This window comes from Penaeus japonicus, unplaced genomic scaffold, assembly GCF_977035675.1.
Source record: "Penaeus japonicus unplaced genomic scaffold, GWHDUDI00000001_assembly GWHDUDI00000031, whole genome shotgun sequence".
NCBI lineage: Eukaryota > Metazoa > Arthropoda > Malacostraca > Decapoda > Penaeidae > Penaeus > Penaeus japonicus.
The window spans coordinates 30,177,323-30,192,322 of NW_028234433.1; the positions used below are offsets into that span (position 1 = coordinate 30,177,323).

Sequence of the window (15,000 nt, forward strand, 5' to 3'; positions counted from 1 at the left end):
TAAATGCATGTTGTTTGTACTGATGCACTTAAAATGTTTGTTTTTTTAATCTTATATGCTTATATAAAATCAAAATCATATCATGATTGCATATCACTTACACTTCTGCACTTATCATAATGCTTTTATTTAATGTTATCATTGTATGTTTATTATATCATATTTATATATATATATTATAAATGCATATTGCTTGCATTTGTGCAGTTCTGAGAATGATGTTTATGTATTATATCTACTTCAAATATTATCAAATTTAATTTATATACTTATTACAACTTTACATTACTTGAGCTGATATATCTTATTCCTTTTATTTTTCATGTTCTTCTATTTTGATCTTTCCTTTCATATTTTCTTCCTGATAAATGAAACAACTGGTAGGCTCTAGCAAGGAATAGATTTATTGAATATCAAATATTAAAATCATATTTCTAGTTTTATATATCGAAAACAATGAACAATATTTCAACCATAACAAGAATAGACTTGAAATAACATTTTCACGATGAAACTAGAAACATTTTTATTGTCAGATAATATCATAACAAACCAATTTGAGGCTTAATTTACATTTATACCATATTTCTGGGGGTGAATAATATGTACTGATAATTGAACCAAGTGATTTTTACACAAAACAATCTTCACAAGTGTTCATAAATATGGTTGTGGATATGACAAAATCATAAAATTGAAGCATAGATATTTCATTCTTTTTTAAAATATATAAGTTTATGTACCGTAGTCATTGACATAGAGCTTAAAGCATGGTAGGAACTGGCTTATATACCCCTGCTACCAACAGGTGAAAATTATTACGTACAAACTGAATATACAGTTAATAAATAGTAATAACACATAAATGCTAACGTAAGTATGACAATGGGGATGACTTTAATAATAGAAAAAAAAATGATGAATGAATATAATACAGCAAATTGCTATTACAGTACCATATGTCTAACAAAATTACCTATGTAAGCAGAAACTGTAATGGATATAGATAGTAGGTGAAAGACTTTCCAAACTGCTGAACAAATGAACTCAAACTGCTCGGTTACTTGTCAGCATTACTCTGGTCGTTTGCGAATGCTGTGAGAGTGTCGTAGAGGGCTGTCGCCATTTTGTGCTCCTGGGCATCTTCCGGCAACAGACTGAGAGCGTGCGTCAATAACGTCACCGTGTATTCCAGGGGAACAGCTGGGCATCGAAGACTTCCAGCATCCTGGTGAAGAGAAAGGAGATTCTTATACTAATGTAGGACAATAGAAAATAACTCTATTGAAATTATTCCATTAACTAGAGAGAGAGAGAGAGAGAGAGAGAGAGAGAGAGAGAGAGAGAGAGAGAGAGAGAGAGAGAGAGAGAGAGAGAGAGAGAGAGAGAGAGAGAGAGAGAGAGAAGAGGAGAGAGAGAGAAGAGAAGAGGGAGAAGAGACGAGAGAGAGAGGAGGAAGAGTAGAGAGAAGAGAGGAGAGAGAGAGGAGAGAGAGAGATGGGAGGCTGAGAGAGGAGAGAGAGGAGATGAGAGACGAGAGAATGATGTAGAGAGAGAAGGCGAGGAGAGAGGAGAGAGAGAGAGAGAGAAGGAGAGAGAGAGAGAGAGAGAGAGAGAGAGAGAGAGAGGAGAGAGAGAGAGAGACTAAAAAGACTGTGAGAGAGAAGAGAGAGACGAGGAGAGAGACTGTGAGAGAGAAAAGAAAAAAAACTCTCTATATTATTTTTTTCCCCAGCTATTCTACCAGTCTAATTCCGCAATGAACCACAAGTACCAGAACGACAAATATCACCACAAAGCTAAATAAGATATACACGTACACTACATGCTACACTAGTACTTACACAGGATTTGATCCATTCCGTAATAGTTGGGGAGGTTAGGGCCAGATGGTGTGCTGTCCTTGGGGAGTTTTCCAGCTGGTAGTTAAGCCTCTGCCCGGCAATGAGAACCAGCTGTGACCCTAACAACGGGGCATCGCTAATGGTTGGCAGCTCCTGCGAAGGAAACCGGGAATAAAGTGATTAAGAGCGGTTAGGCACGAGACCTGAAATTGGATGATTCCTCATAACATTCACGTGGCATATAAATACCGTGTGATCCTGATTTACGTCTAATCTAAAGAGGAAGATATTGGTCAAAATTGGAAGAAAAGACAATATAAATCATTCATTCACACATGTATTTATTTAGGGCCTGTGGATTGACATACTTGTCAAAAGCATTTTAGTGTTTTGATTTAATCTATAAATAGACAAGTACGAATAAACGTATAAACAAAACTTCAATTTCAAAATGCACAAAATAATCAATCATACCTCTTCTGCTAATTTATCGAGTCCAGAAGTGTAGAGTTCACATATATGGTGCCTGTGTAGAACATCTAGTGACGTTCCCCATGCTCTGCCAAGGTCTATTGCCTGACGAATACTCAATGAATCTCCCTGAAAAATGAGGAATTTTTGTATATAATTATATAATATATACCATATGCACAGGCAATCAAATCTAAATTATCACATTAATTCATAACAGTACTGCATAATCATTTGGATCTTCTATATAAATCAATGCACGTGCAGGTATATTTTACAATATACCTGCTTATGTTCTGTAGTATCTGGTAGTGAAGTTACAGCAGCTGTAATCACTCTGCACAAGAGCGCTAAGCGAGCCTTTATAACGGTCGGGTCAGTGTGGCCTCCGATGGTCCAACTGGTGGTTAGAGGTTTGAACAAGACACTCCGATCCTGTGTGTAAAACGAGGAAATTGTGAACAACCAACAGCTAAGGTAAAGTACTGTAAATAAGTGTTAATTATAATACTTACAGAGCATCATTGAATAAAGAAAAGAAAACAAAATCCAGTAGAATGAATTTCAGTAAGTAAATACAAAAACTTTATCAAGGTAAGTGGCAATATGTAATCCCCTTCACACATACCTTTCCATCAAAATAGGTAAGTGGCCTCACAGACTTTAGACCATGTTGTGTGACTAGATAGAGGACAGACACAAGCTGATAATGCTGGTACACAAGGTCATAACAGGTCATCTTCTGCATCACTGTCAGCTCCACCAAGGCTGGCGACCCTTCTTGTCCACTCCAAAAACTGTCAGCTGGAATGACTAATGGCTTCTCCACCTCACACACTACATTTGCCTGTTCAAGACAAAGACAAGACTATTGAATGCGTTCAGTATCATACATGAATACTAAGAAAATTTCTAGTAACTCCCCCATTGATTCAGATCTTTAATAAAATAAATGTTTGGGAGAAGAATTTTTCTAATGAACTCTAATTACAAATTATAAATGCAACAAGAGAAACTAACCATCCATTACATAATCAAGCACTCCCATTACAATGAAAACGACTTTTCTAAAGAGAAAATTGCCGAACACATACTCCTAAAACTTACTTCCATAATTTGCTCAAGGAGGGTGAGGACTGCTTGTAGGACCTGAGCCAGGTTATGCTCCCCCAGACCGAGATCCCTGCGACACAGCCTGTCCTTGGGAATCCTTCCCACCTTGTCCATTAGGCTTGTCGTTAACTGGACAAACTGGCTCACCCACGTCTCCCACAGCATCAGGGAAACACCTGTGAGATTATCTATCGTTAGTGGAGAGGAGATGAAGAAAGTACAAATGTTTTAACCCAAATCCTCTGGGTCAGTGATCCCTGGTGTGCGATGCATTTCCGGGAGGCTACCAGTTGTATAAACAACTCTCTTCTCATCGGGTTTCTTATACTCATGAATGACGCCCGATGATGAAGAAATTCCTGGGGTTCCTTCACCTTACATGACTACTGGAGTTTGGGCCAGGAAGGTGCTGTCTTCACTGCATGCCATCCGGAGGATTTGGGTTAAAGGACATTCATGTCTGATTTCTAATGAAGAAATATAACTAACTGTATCGTAAATGACAGGATTGAATGTTCCTGGTCCACTTGAATAAAATCTTAGAATAAAAGAGAAAGAAAAAAAGAAAAAGAAAAAAGGAAAAATAGAAACAAAATCCCAACAGAAGCAAAAACCTTTACCATGTCTAATGTGTGAATTCCTTATACTGCTGATGAGCTTCACAGCCTGAGAAATCAAGCTTGTGTCGTCACGTGCCTTGTTCCAGGCCGCAGCTAACTCCCAACTCATGTTTGTGAGGACCGAGTCGGCTGCCACAGAATTTGGGAATTTCTTGCTGACGTTCCTTAGAAGTTCTAAAAATATAGGAAGAGAAAAAAAAAAGTAAGTTTTAGTATTGGGATAGTAAATGTATTTTTCCTACGACCAGTGAAAGCAAATCAACTACATCTCTAATTCCATTTAAATAGAGTTTGCCATTAAGAACCAATTGCTCTGTTGCAAAAACCCATGCAAGAAGCACTCTTACTTAACCCATTGCAGACGGAGATAAATTTGCTTGCTCAGCCTCCAGGATAGGTTTTCTTTGAGAGAGAGACCGCTTGAAGCAATATAATTTGAAGCATCCCAATCTCTTTCAGTCATTCATTGTAAAACTAGAGCGGTTTTTGTGTTTTATTTTTTTGTGTGTTTTATTGAGTTTAGAGACTTATATGTGCCATATGACAGGCTCTATCAGTGCTGCAGTTGACTAAAATTGTAGTATGTTATCCATATTAGCTCATTATTTTCTTTATACTCAATGCGATAGAAGTATTGCTGTTTTATGGGAGGACAAAAGGCAACTTTATTTTTTCGTATTTTTGTGCTGTCATGAACGAATACGAAACATATAACCACCTACAATAAAGATAACAAGAAGAGGTAGGGAAGAGGAATGAAACCTGTGCTTGTGACTGTGAGTGCCACAGTGAAAGACATCCATATTGGCACAGGAGCACATTTTAGACACTGGGTATGGATTGAGTCACCTTCCTCTTCTCGTTCTGCCTGCACATCCTTCATCGGCGGTACTTTAGAGCAAGGGTTCATCAACTTAGTGTGTGCCATCGCTCTATAGAGACAGTGCTTGCTAGAGACCGAGGATGGGTGCCATTCAAGGCTCTCTCACCTGCTGGTGCTAGGAAAAAGTGGTGCCATCTAGGTTTTGGAAGTTAAGCTTGCACGATATTACGGTAATTATAGTAATTAGGACTGCAGTAGCCATCATCACTCATTCCTTTTTCATAGCAAAATGAAATAGCACAGTGATCCAAAATCCCCGACCGTCGTGTACGTCATGACGCCCGTCGTCAGGCCAAAGCTCCTACGTCATGTATGTCATGACACCCGTACGCAATGGGTTAAGTATCATTCACTCGATCTTTCTCTCATATTTCCAATCCCTCCCACTCCTTCTTTGTTTGTGTCCTCCTCCTCCTCCTCCTCCTCTTCCTCTTCCTCCTCCCTCCTCCCTCCTCCCTCCTCCTCCTCCCTCCTCCTCCTCCTCCTCCTCCTCCTCCTCCTCCTCCTCCTCCTCCTCCTCCTCCTCCTTCTCCTCCTCCTCCTCCTCCTCCTCCTCCTCCTCCTCCTCCTCCTTCTCCTTCTCCTTCTCCTTCTCCTTCTCCTTCTCCTTCTCCTTCTCCTTCTCCTTCTCCTTCTCCTTCTCCTTCTCCTTCTCCTTCTCCTCCTCTTCTCTCAAACATACCAGATATTTTCCCATCAATCTGCTTCAATTCGTCTGGAACGGGTTCGGACGTGACTTCCATCTGCTCTATCTGCTCAGAAGTGTCATCCATCTTCTCTGATTCCTCCTTTTCACGCCTTCTAAGCTCGTCCTGCTGTTGCACAAGTTGCACTACACACTCATGATTCATGCCAGACCCAATGAACCAGTTCGCAACCAGCTCAGCAACATATCCTGAAACACGCATAAATATTCAATACTTTATACTGACTCATAGATAAAGGTTCTATTTCATATTCTATCCTGAAAGCGCACAGATAATCATTTTTTATTTCATTCTTAAATATCTATATCTAGATAATAATATCTTAAATATCTATATTGTTATGTAACACAAATAAAGCTTCTATGTCCTATTCTAAAACACAGATATGCATTATATAGTTTTATACTTATTTATATGTTCAGTCACTTTCTGAGCAACCTTTACTTTATTTTGTTCATTATCTAATGGGAAGAATACCTCCTTTTTACTGAATTTCTTCAGAACTTACAAAAGTGATCACCTATTGTTAAGGCCATTCTAATGCTGAGTTCCAATAAGTGTCTCCTTCAAGAAATAATTAAGATCTTAAAATCTACTTCCATAGCAGCAGAAAAGAAAGAAACAAAGAAAAAAAGAAAAAAAAAATAAAAAAAAGAAAAGAGAAAAAAGAAAAGGACAAAAGAAAATCTGTATGTGATCAAAACCTACCTTTCCCTTTATCCAGCAGGTCTTTCACCGACACCTCAAGTTTGGGTTGTCTCTGAGGGCCGTTCTCCGGCACAAGTGACAGGAACTGATTCAGGGGCAGAAGACACTCTAACTGGCCAATCACCAAATTCCATTCCACCATCTCCATCGAGAGACCTTCCCAGTCGTTCAGAGACAAGTATTTCTCGTCCTTACGGTCCTCCGAATTGGTTTTAATAATCTCTCTTTTCAGGTGCAGTGCGTTTTCCGTCGCCATGGAATGCATTTGTGCTTCAAGGTTGGCATGGACGCCTCGGCACAGGAGAGCCGCGATGTAAGCCTGGTAGGGTTGAGTGGAGGCCACTAACTTGTCCCTTACTGTGTTCCACCACGGACTAAGCTGGCCAATATCACAGAGCACCTTCTCTCCTGGAGGTAGAATGATATTGACAATTTATAAACATTTATGCTCCTATAATAATCTTATAGTTCAATCTAATCATACTCTCTATATGCTCCTATAATAATCTTATAGTTCAATCTAATCATACTCTCTAGTCACAAAAACTTGAAACAAACCAATTGCTGAATAATGCACTAACAAAAATTACACTGGGAGAGAGTCAATGCCATAAAATTAATTTCTACCATCATCTGAACTAAAATGCAGACAGTTTCAACAAACAAAGCTTTTCAACCATAGTACACATGTAGCCAGTAGTTCTCACCTGCTAAAGTTGAGAGACAGTAAAATATTGTGCCTAGATGAAGGGCTGACACCGTATCTGGACTGCAACACAGGGACCAGTGAAGCAGTGCAACGTGTAGCAATGACTCTAAATTGCTCCCACTTTCTTCAATGGCTTGACTGAACTTCTTCATGCTTTCACTGTGCCAAGCCCAGCCATATAAGAATTCACCTGGAAGAGCAAGGGAGAAATGTTTAAAAAAGCATCATCACTTTATCATAATGCAATGGAAGTGCTTCTCTACAATTACAGAATATGTATAAAAAAAATTCAGCACAGGATTTTCCAACAATTCTTGAAGTTCCTGAACTCCCCTGCTATGTGCATGTTTTTCTAGCTTGGTTTACAATTCCATACAGTATTTCTCCTTATGTTGAAATCACAAGCTTTTTATTTCCTCAGTTATGTTGCCCTATCATACCAAATGCTAATGGGCATCACTTTGCTAACATATCATATATAGACTCATATATCATGCTATTAGTCTCAGAAATAATGGAAAACACATACATCTTGAGATACTCAGCCTAGGTCGAGCATCTCAAGAAGTGGCCCATCCTAGAAGTATTTATGATAACTTTATCTCTCATGCCTTATTTTATCACAACTAGACTGAGACATCAGACAGAGAACCAGCAAATGAGTCAAATGAAGGAAAGATCATACATCCCAGTGTTTAATTAGTAATAATAATTTCATGGCTTATTAAACACAAGTTGAAAAGATAGTCTTCATAATGGAATTCAAATATTCCAAAGGTTTAATTAATGTATTGATATATGGACTACTTCTCTACTATCACCTCTTAAACAACCCTAAAATAACAATCTCTAAGTTACCTCTTTTTACATGTTGTTGAAGTGTCACATCATCACTTGCACACTGCATTTGCATAATCAGAACCCATATTCATAGCTCTACTTAAAAGACAAACCATATTGAGTGTGGTAAATACTATTCTTAGCTTACTGAGTCTGTCTGTTTCATCTTATGTCAATAAAAAACTTTATTATATATATATATATATATATATATATATATATATATATATATATATATATATATATATATATATATATATATACATATATATATATATTATATATTATAATATACATATACATATTATTTATACATACATACATACATACATATATACATACATTACATACATACATACACACACCCACACACACACACACTTATCTATATATATATATAAATAAATATATATATATATATATATATATATATATATATATATATATATATATATTTCAGATTACAAAATATTTTTAATCTTTTAGCACCTCCAAGCCAATTTTTACTTTGCTAAATAAAATAAAAATATGACCAGTTTTAATTTACAATTTCATTTCTTTTAAGGGAAAATAAAAATTTCTAACAACAGACACTTACCCAATCTTATAAGCTTTTCTTGCTGAATATCCTCTTTCATGTTAACAGGGAGCGTTCTGTTAGCTGAATCCTTCACTAAAGTTCCTACCGTTACATCCCAGCATCGGATAAAAGAACCTACGCTAAAATTCACCGACGAATCGGAAAATCTGACCTGCGGGGCGGAAAAAGAATATACTGCACTTCTGGTAAATCAGCACAAACACAGTTTCAGGCAAAAACTCTCAGCAAACAGTGGTAGTCTATGAGAAATACTCTATAAGTAAAATTAATTGTAAACAATAATGATAGTCCATGAGAAATACTCTATAAGTAAAATTAATTGTAAACAATAAACATATTTGTTATACATGGTAGATTTTCTTTTAAGTCACACCAGAACCATGCTAATTCAACAAGTAATACTTTACGACAGTTCCAAATACTCATAGCCTTGTCTGTAGGAATGAACTATAGTTACTGCTATGCTATCTCTAATGGCCATAATCTTAAAAAAAAAGCAATGGGACAAATCTTCCAGATAATGCCTAAACTTGTCATTAGAATCCTAAAAAAAAAGTCTGGCAACAAAATGGAAAATGATTTACGATAGCTGTTTTTATGGAACTGAAATTCTGTTTCTGTTCTACAAGGTATAGCTCATCCTATTACACTGATCCCCATTACTACGCTAGAGAAAAGCTTACCTTCTTTGAATTCGTAGTCTTGGAGTTTCCGTAATGCTCAAAGGTGGAAAGGAATGATTTGGTTTCTTCCGGAGTCAAAACCAGAAGTCTCGCTAATTCCTGGAAAAATTGCGAAAATAGGTGATCATCATTTTTCTGTTGTTATTGTGTTCTAGCGCACAGGTAAATGATAAGGAAAAAGCTCTATGCTCACCAACACTAATGTTCCATCATCTGGGTCTGGTGAAGCTTCTCTGCTCGTGTGGAGCTCCACCAACACCATGTAGAGCTGCAACAACTGTTTCAACCGCAGAAGTTGCTGGCCCAGGAGACGGCTCTCATGATCCTGGCTCTGCGTGGTGTCATCTGAAGTTGATGGTTAGTGTAAAGTAAAGCTACTGTATTTGGATTTTAAAAAGATAACGCTAATTGTCTTATTAATTGTAAAGAGTGATTTATCATTAATATTGATCATTGTATGAACTTTAACAACTGTAACAACAGATTCTATAGAATCCATCAATGGAGGGAGCCTTAGCTATGTATCATCAGGGATAATAGTGAAGCATAAAACATTATATTCTAAATTTGATATTTCTGTATTAATTTTTCTTTCCATTTTCACTCTCTCACTTCTCAGTGATCTTTTATGCAGTGTCCACTTTCCTAACCTACATATTTTATACCTAACAGTTAAGCTCCAAGGATGAAATCTATGAGACAAAAGAGAAGAAGAGAGAATAAATAATCTAAATGTCCTTTGCTTCATATGTAATTCCAAAGAAAAATGCATAATCACATATGAACAAATTTATGACAATCTTTCTTCTACTTCTTTTATTCACAGACGGACTACCTGTCCAATGGAAGAAGAAAACCCGCTCGCACCTTTATCCTCTCCTACGCCAGGACAGTAAACGGGTAAAAAGATATCCAGCAGCCCCTGGAGCAGTGACGAGGTTAGGTGCTGCGACTGGATCAGGGCCTGGACTGCCTGCTTCCGGACGCCCGACGTCTTTATCTCCGAGACGGTCTTCAGCACCTCTTCCTCGCTGTTGTTCCGCAGGTGAGACTTGAGGGTCTTCAGAAGGTGAAGGTCTCGCGCTCGCTTGCTCGTCTTGCCTCTTAAATACAAAGGGATATGATGCATGTTAGTAATACTGTACATATGCTGTCATTTATTTATTAAAAGTGCTGTGAAAAGGAGAAAGGTAAGGAAGAGGAAGGATGAGGAGGAGGAAGAGAAAGAAGAGGATAAGGAAGAGTGGGAGAAGATAAAATAAAGGGAAAATAATAATTAGAAGAAATATACAAACATCTATATATCCATCTCTATCTACATACATATACATATAAATATCACAAAACCACAACCAAAAATCTATCAACAATACTCACCCTAACGCCAAGTGGAAGGGAACAGTGATTTCACTTATTTGCCCGTCGGGTGTCACAAAAAGCACAGGGAAGACCTTACATCGCACACCTCTCACACTATTCACACCAAGCAGGGTGTGTGGAGTGTATAATAACCTGTAAGGGAATAAATACATTTTTCTTAATTAATGTTGAAGTTGAGAATTTTGAAATATTGAAAATAAGGAAGGAAGAAAGAAAAGAACATTGTTCATTAGATATTTTCTGCATCATATAAAAAAAAAAAAAAAGTTATATCCAGAGCAAAAAGTAATCAGTAATGACAGAAAGACAATACAAAGACATATGAAATACATACATCCAGCTAAAAAAATAAATAAATAAACAAGTAAAATAAAATGGAAGAAATACAGTCTCTTTACACCAATTACCTTGAATGTTTTGGCACATTAAATGCAGCAACTCTTGGCCCTTGCTGCGGGGTCCACACCTCCAGCAGGCCTCGTCTCGGTGCGTATATGAGCAAGAACGCGACTTGCCTCTTCATGCCCCCCCACTCGCCCTCAACTTCCAGCCATCCACAATCTGCATCTCTATAACCTGGAAGATATTTAACTTTTAATCTTATTCTTCGATGCTAATAGATAAAATTGTTTACTTAACCCATTCGCGCCTGTTGACTTGCTATCACATTCAGTGGTTTTTGGGTCAGACACCGGCGACGAGATATTTAGTCAAGGCTGGCGCGCCGGGTGATCGGGCGTACAATTCTTGCTCGCGGCTAGTGCACCCGAGAATCCCAAGGCGTTAGGCTTATGCATTCGAATACCCCGGCATTCTGACCATTTAGAGCTGGAATAGCCCTGGTGTAAATGGGTTAACTATATTTTATTTGATTAATGTATCTATATCATCAGAATAACTGTTTTGAATTCAGTCCTATACCAAAACAGAGGTGTGTGCTTATTAGGTTATATGTGGGGGGGAGGTATAGATGTGACCTGAAGGTCATGGGAGAAGCAGTCGAAAAGTTTAAGAACCACTGCTCTAAATGATAATATATAGTGTGTGTGTATACATACATAAATATATAATTTGCAAGATATCCATACAATACATGCAAATAGCTTCTATTATTGTCTGCACATTCCATTACCTTTCCACATACGCAAAGCAACTCCTCTTTGTACGTCGACAAGAGTCACGCGTCCAAAGTCATCTGTGACAGCAGCTAGTCTCCGTCCGGGGGCCACACTCATTGACAGGCCTGTTCTTCTTTTGTCAGGAATAGACCATCTGAAAATGAAATGATGATATCTTGGGTTATAATCCTTCTCTGAGTTGCTTATAATACAAGACAAATCACAATGAGATACTTACAAAACAAGACAAACCATGATAAGTTACTTGCAAAACAAGACAAACCATAATGATTGTTTTTTGTTAAATAAAGTGAACAAAATAAAACCATTCTCATCTCATCATTTCCAGTCTTATCAAAATAAATGATATGTATCTCTTAACTTTCTTTGTGATCAGCTGACATTTCTTAAAAAGCCCTCCTAATTGTACAGTCTCATGACTACTTCATCTTCCATGACATAAAGAAATACCTGCACTTATGATGTAAAGCATTTGAGTGTTAAAGACAAACATATATCAGTGTCCCATTTACAACCACGTAATCATTACACTTTTTAAATACATGATTTACAAATAAAATCATTAACAATTACTAGTACCCGATCACATTTCAAAAATACACAAATCGCACCTCTCTCCTTGCCCAGATTGCACTTACTTGTACGGCAATGGTGTTGCAGGTTCAATTTTAGGTTTCTCCTTCGACTTCTCTGTCTCCTTACTTTTTCCTCTTCCAAATAACCAACCACTGAAACAGAAGAGAAATTACTTCACCAGTGTAAAAATATCAGAATATATAAAATCAATAATAATGTAAGATGCTCACAAATACTGTCAAGGCTCTATGTATATTTTCAGAATATCTTTATTGACTCAAATCTACCTTGTCAATATCATTGATCTTATTTACTTGATAAAAGAATAGAAGGGTTAGTAAACAAAGTCAAGGGAACTGGCAAAAAAGAATGTTCATTCAGTTCTAATGTTTAAGATTAAAAAATAAGAGCAAGCAACATTATGATACTGAAAATCTGACAAAACTAAGATATACATAATCATGGATCTAGTGGGATAAGAATGGTATGATATACATGTAGATAATTATAGGTTGAATAACAGTCGTAATAAAAAAGGGTTATTTATAGACAAGTCCTTTCACAAAATGTACAAATAATTTCCATTTAATTTTCCCTAAAATTAATAAGACTTGATAGAATAAATAAAATAGTAATGACATTTTTGATAAGGCAAAAAGTAAACACGGATGAAAGACTAGGACAATGCATGCATTCACATACCTGGCAGCTGAAACAAGTGCATCCTTCAACTTGCTTGCATAAAGGAGGGCAACATCTGCAACAAATGGAGGAGCTGAGCCTTCCTGGGCATACAGAAAACCAACATATGGAACCCGTCCAACAGTGAGAAGGAGTGAAGATGCAGGTACACCTGTGGGAGTGGAAATAAACCTTCTTGTTACCAAACGGATTAGGTGATAATTCTTCTCTTGTAATCTCCATACACCATGTAGTATGAGGTGACTTCATTATAGAAACAGTACTTCTGATGGCTAATATCTGACAAACGTCCTGGGATATTTGTAAGCTGAGGCAGTGACCAGCTGGTGTGAACACCAATTAAAGCTATGATTGGAAAATGATCAAAACAGAAAATACAGCTCAAGGCAGAATTCTGAAAGGTGATCTCGTACTGAATAAAAAAACACCTCTTTCCAACACTTACCGGAAGACACCACATGATTGAGGCCCTTGGCGAGTGAAGTCTGCGCCAGGTGGTCGTAGAGATGCGGTGGCGTGACTCCTGGCGCGGCACAATCCATGACCATTCCCTGATCCACCAGACCCCATTTCTTATATCCCAAGGGGGGGACACTTACATTCTCTCCTCCACTGGCTGCAGCTGTTTTGGTAAAAATTTAAGCCATTATGAAATTGAAGCTTTTGTCTGTGAAATATACCTTGTACTGGTCACTTATATTCATTAATAATTCATAGATACTCCAAAAGTGCATTTCTACTTCTTCACAAAGCTTACCATATAAATGACACCTTAGCACTGTCACTAGCTGACTGACAAGTGCCGAAAAGACAGAAATCAAGCAATGGTGAAATACCTTTAGCAACCTGATTTCTGCAGCCTCGGAGAGTTTGGAAGAGAGAAAATCCGTCGATGGTGGTTATAGACCTTGGGTAGAGAATGACGAGCTCCTCACTTGTATCCTGCGAGAGAACTGCCCTGTTCCCATCTGTCATGGTGCGGCACTTCAGACTCAAAACCGCCCCTTCTTCAAAGATTTGTGAGAGAAGGACCAGTCCAGACTGTAAAAATATACAGTAACTAATTAATTAATTAAACTTCTGGCTAATGCAATTATGTGTGTGTGTGTGTGTGTGTGTGTGTGTGTGTGTGTGTGTGTGTGTGTGTGTGTGTGTGTGTGTGTGTGTGTGTGTGTGTGTGTGTATGTGTGTATGTATATATTTATATATGTGTATGTACATATATATATATATATAAATATATATGTATATATGTATATATGTGTATATGTATGTATGTATGTATGTATGTACGTATGTATGTATGTATGTATGTATGTATGTATGTATGTATGTATGTATGTATGTATGTATGTATGTATGTATGTATGTATGTATGTATGTATGTATGTATGTATGTATGTAAGTAAGTAAGTAAGTAAGTAAGTAAGTAAGTATGTATGTATGTATGTATGTAAGTATGTAAGTTCGTACGTATGTATGTATGTATGTATGTATGTATGTATGTATGTATGTATGTATGTATATATATATATATATATATATATATATATATATATATATATATATATATATATATATATATATATATATATATATATATATATATATACATATATATATATATGTATATATATATACATACATATATATATATATATCTATATATATATATATATATATATATATATATATATATATATATATATATATATATATATATATATATATATATATTATATATATATATATGTATATATAGAGAGAGATAGTTAGATCGATAGATAGATAGATATATATAGTCACCACTCAGAGCTTATAAAGAAAGGTCTAAATGCAGTTAAAACACACTTCAATCCTAGTTGCACCAGTGAACTATCTATCAACCATCTTACACTAGATATCATCAATAATTTGTCTCTTATTACTGTTACTGGTTACTCTGACACACATTGATGAAAAGGCTATAATTCAAATGAAATCTACATTATGCAGCGAACCACATACTTCAGTGTACATAGCCA

The 15,000-nt window shown here is 36.7% G+C and overlaps 1 protein-coding gene across 1 annotated transcript in view; it reads right to left on the reverse strand.

Annotated features, from left to right (window-relative positions):
- Positions 1-381: 381 nt before the first annotated feature.
- Rab3-GAP (Rab3 GTPase activating protein) overlaps positions 382-15,000 on the reverse strand; it is a 21,850-nt gene continuing 7,231 nt past the window's right edge. The window contains exons 5-26 of the mRNA XM_086556136.1: positions 14,984-15,000; positions 13,813-14,017; positions 13,422-13,598; positions 12,977-13,127; positions 12,337-12,426; positions 11,692-11,831; positions 10,967-11,135; positions 10,557-10,691; positions 10,047-10,282; positions 9,373-9,524; positions 9,180-9,278; positions 8,494-8,647; positions 7,054-7,245; positions 6,347-6,754; positions 5,614-5,826; positions 4,049-4,222; positions 3,423-3,604; positions 2,944-3,162; positions 2,601-2,750; positions 2,319-2,444; positions 1,845-1,997; positions 382-1,228 (exon numbers count right to left, since the gene is read on the reverse strand). The exon at positions 14,984-15,000 is cut by the window's right edge and continues 107 nt beyond it. Of these exons, the coding sequence (XP_086412262.1) occupies positions 1,061-1,228; positions 1,845-1,997; positions 2,319-2,444; positions 2,601-2,750; positions 2,944-3,162; positions 3,423-3,604; positions 4,049-4,222; positions 5,614-5,826; positions 6,347-6,754; positions 7,054-7,245; positions 8,494-8,647; positions 9,180-9,278; positions 9,373-9,524; positions 10,047-10,282; positions 10,557-10,691; positions 10,967-11,135; positions 11,692-11,831; positions 12,337-12,426; positions 12,977-13,127; positions 13,422-13,598; positions 13,813-14,017; positions 14,984-15,000 (3,710 nt within the window). The 3' untranslated portion in view covers positions 382-1,060. The remainder of the gene's footprint in view (positions 1,229-1,844; positions 1,998-2,318; positions 2,445-2,600; positions 2,751-2,943; positions 3,163-3,422; positions 3,605-4,048; positions 4,223-5,613; positions 5,827-6,346; positions 6,755-7,053; positions 7,246-8,493; positions 8,648-9,179; positions 9,279-9,372; positions 9,525-10,046; positions 10,283-10,556; positions 10,692-10,966; positions 11,136-11,691; positions 11,832-12,336; positions 12,427-12,976; positions 13,128-13,421; positions 13,599-13,812; positions 14,018-14,983) is intronic.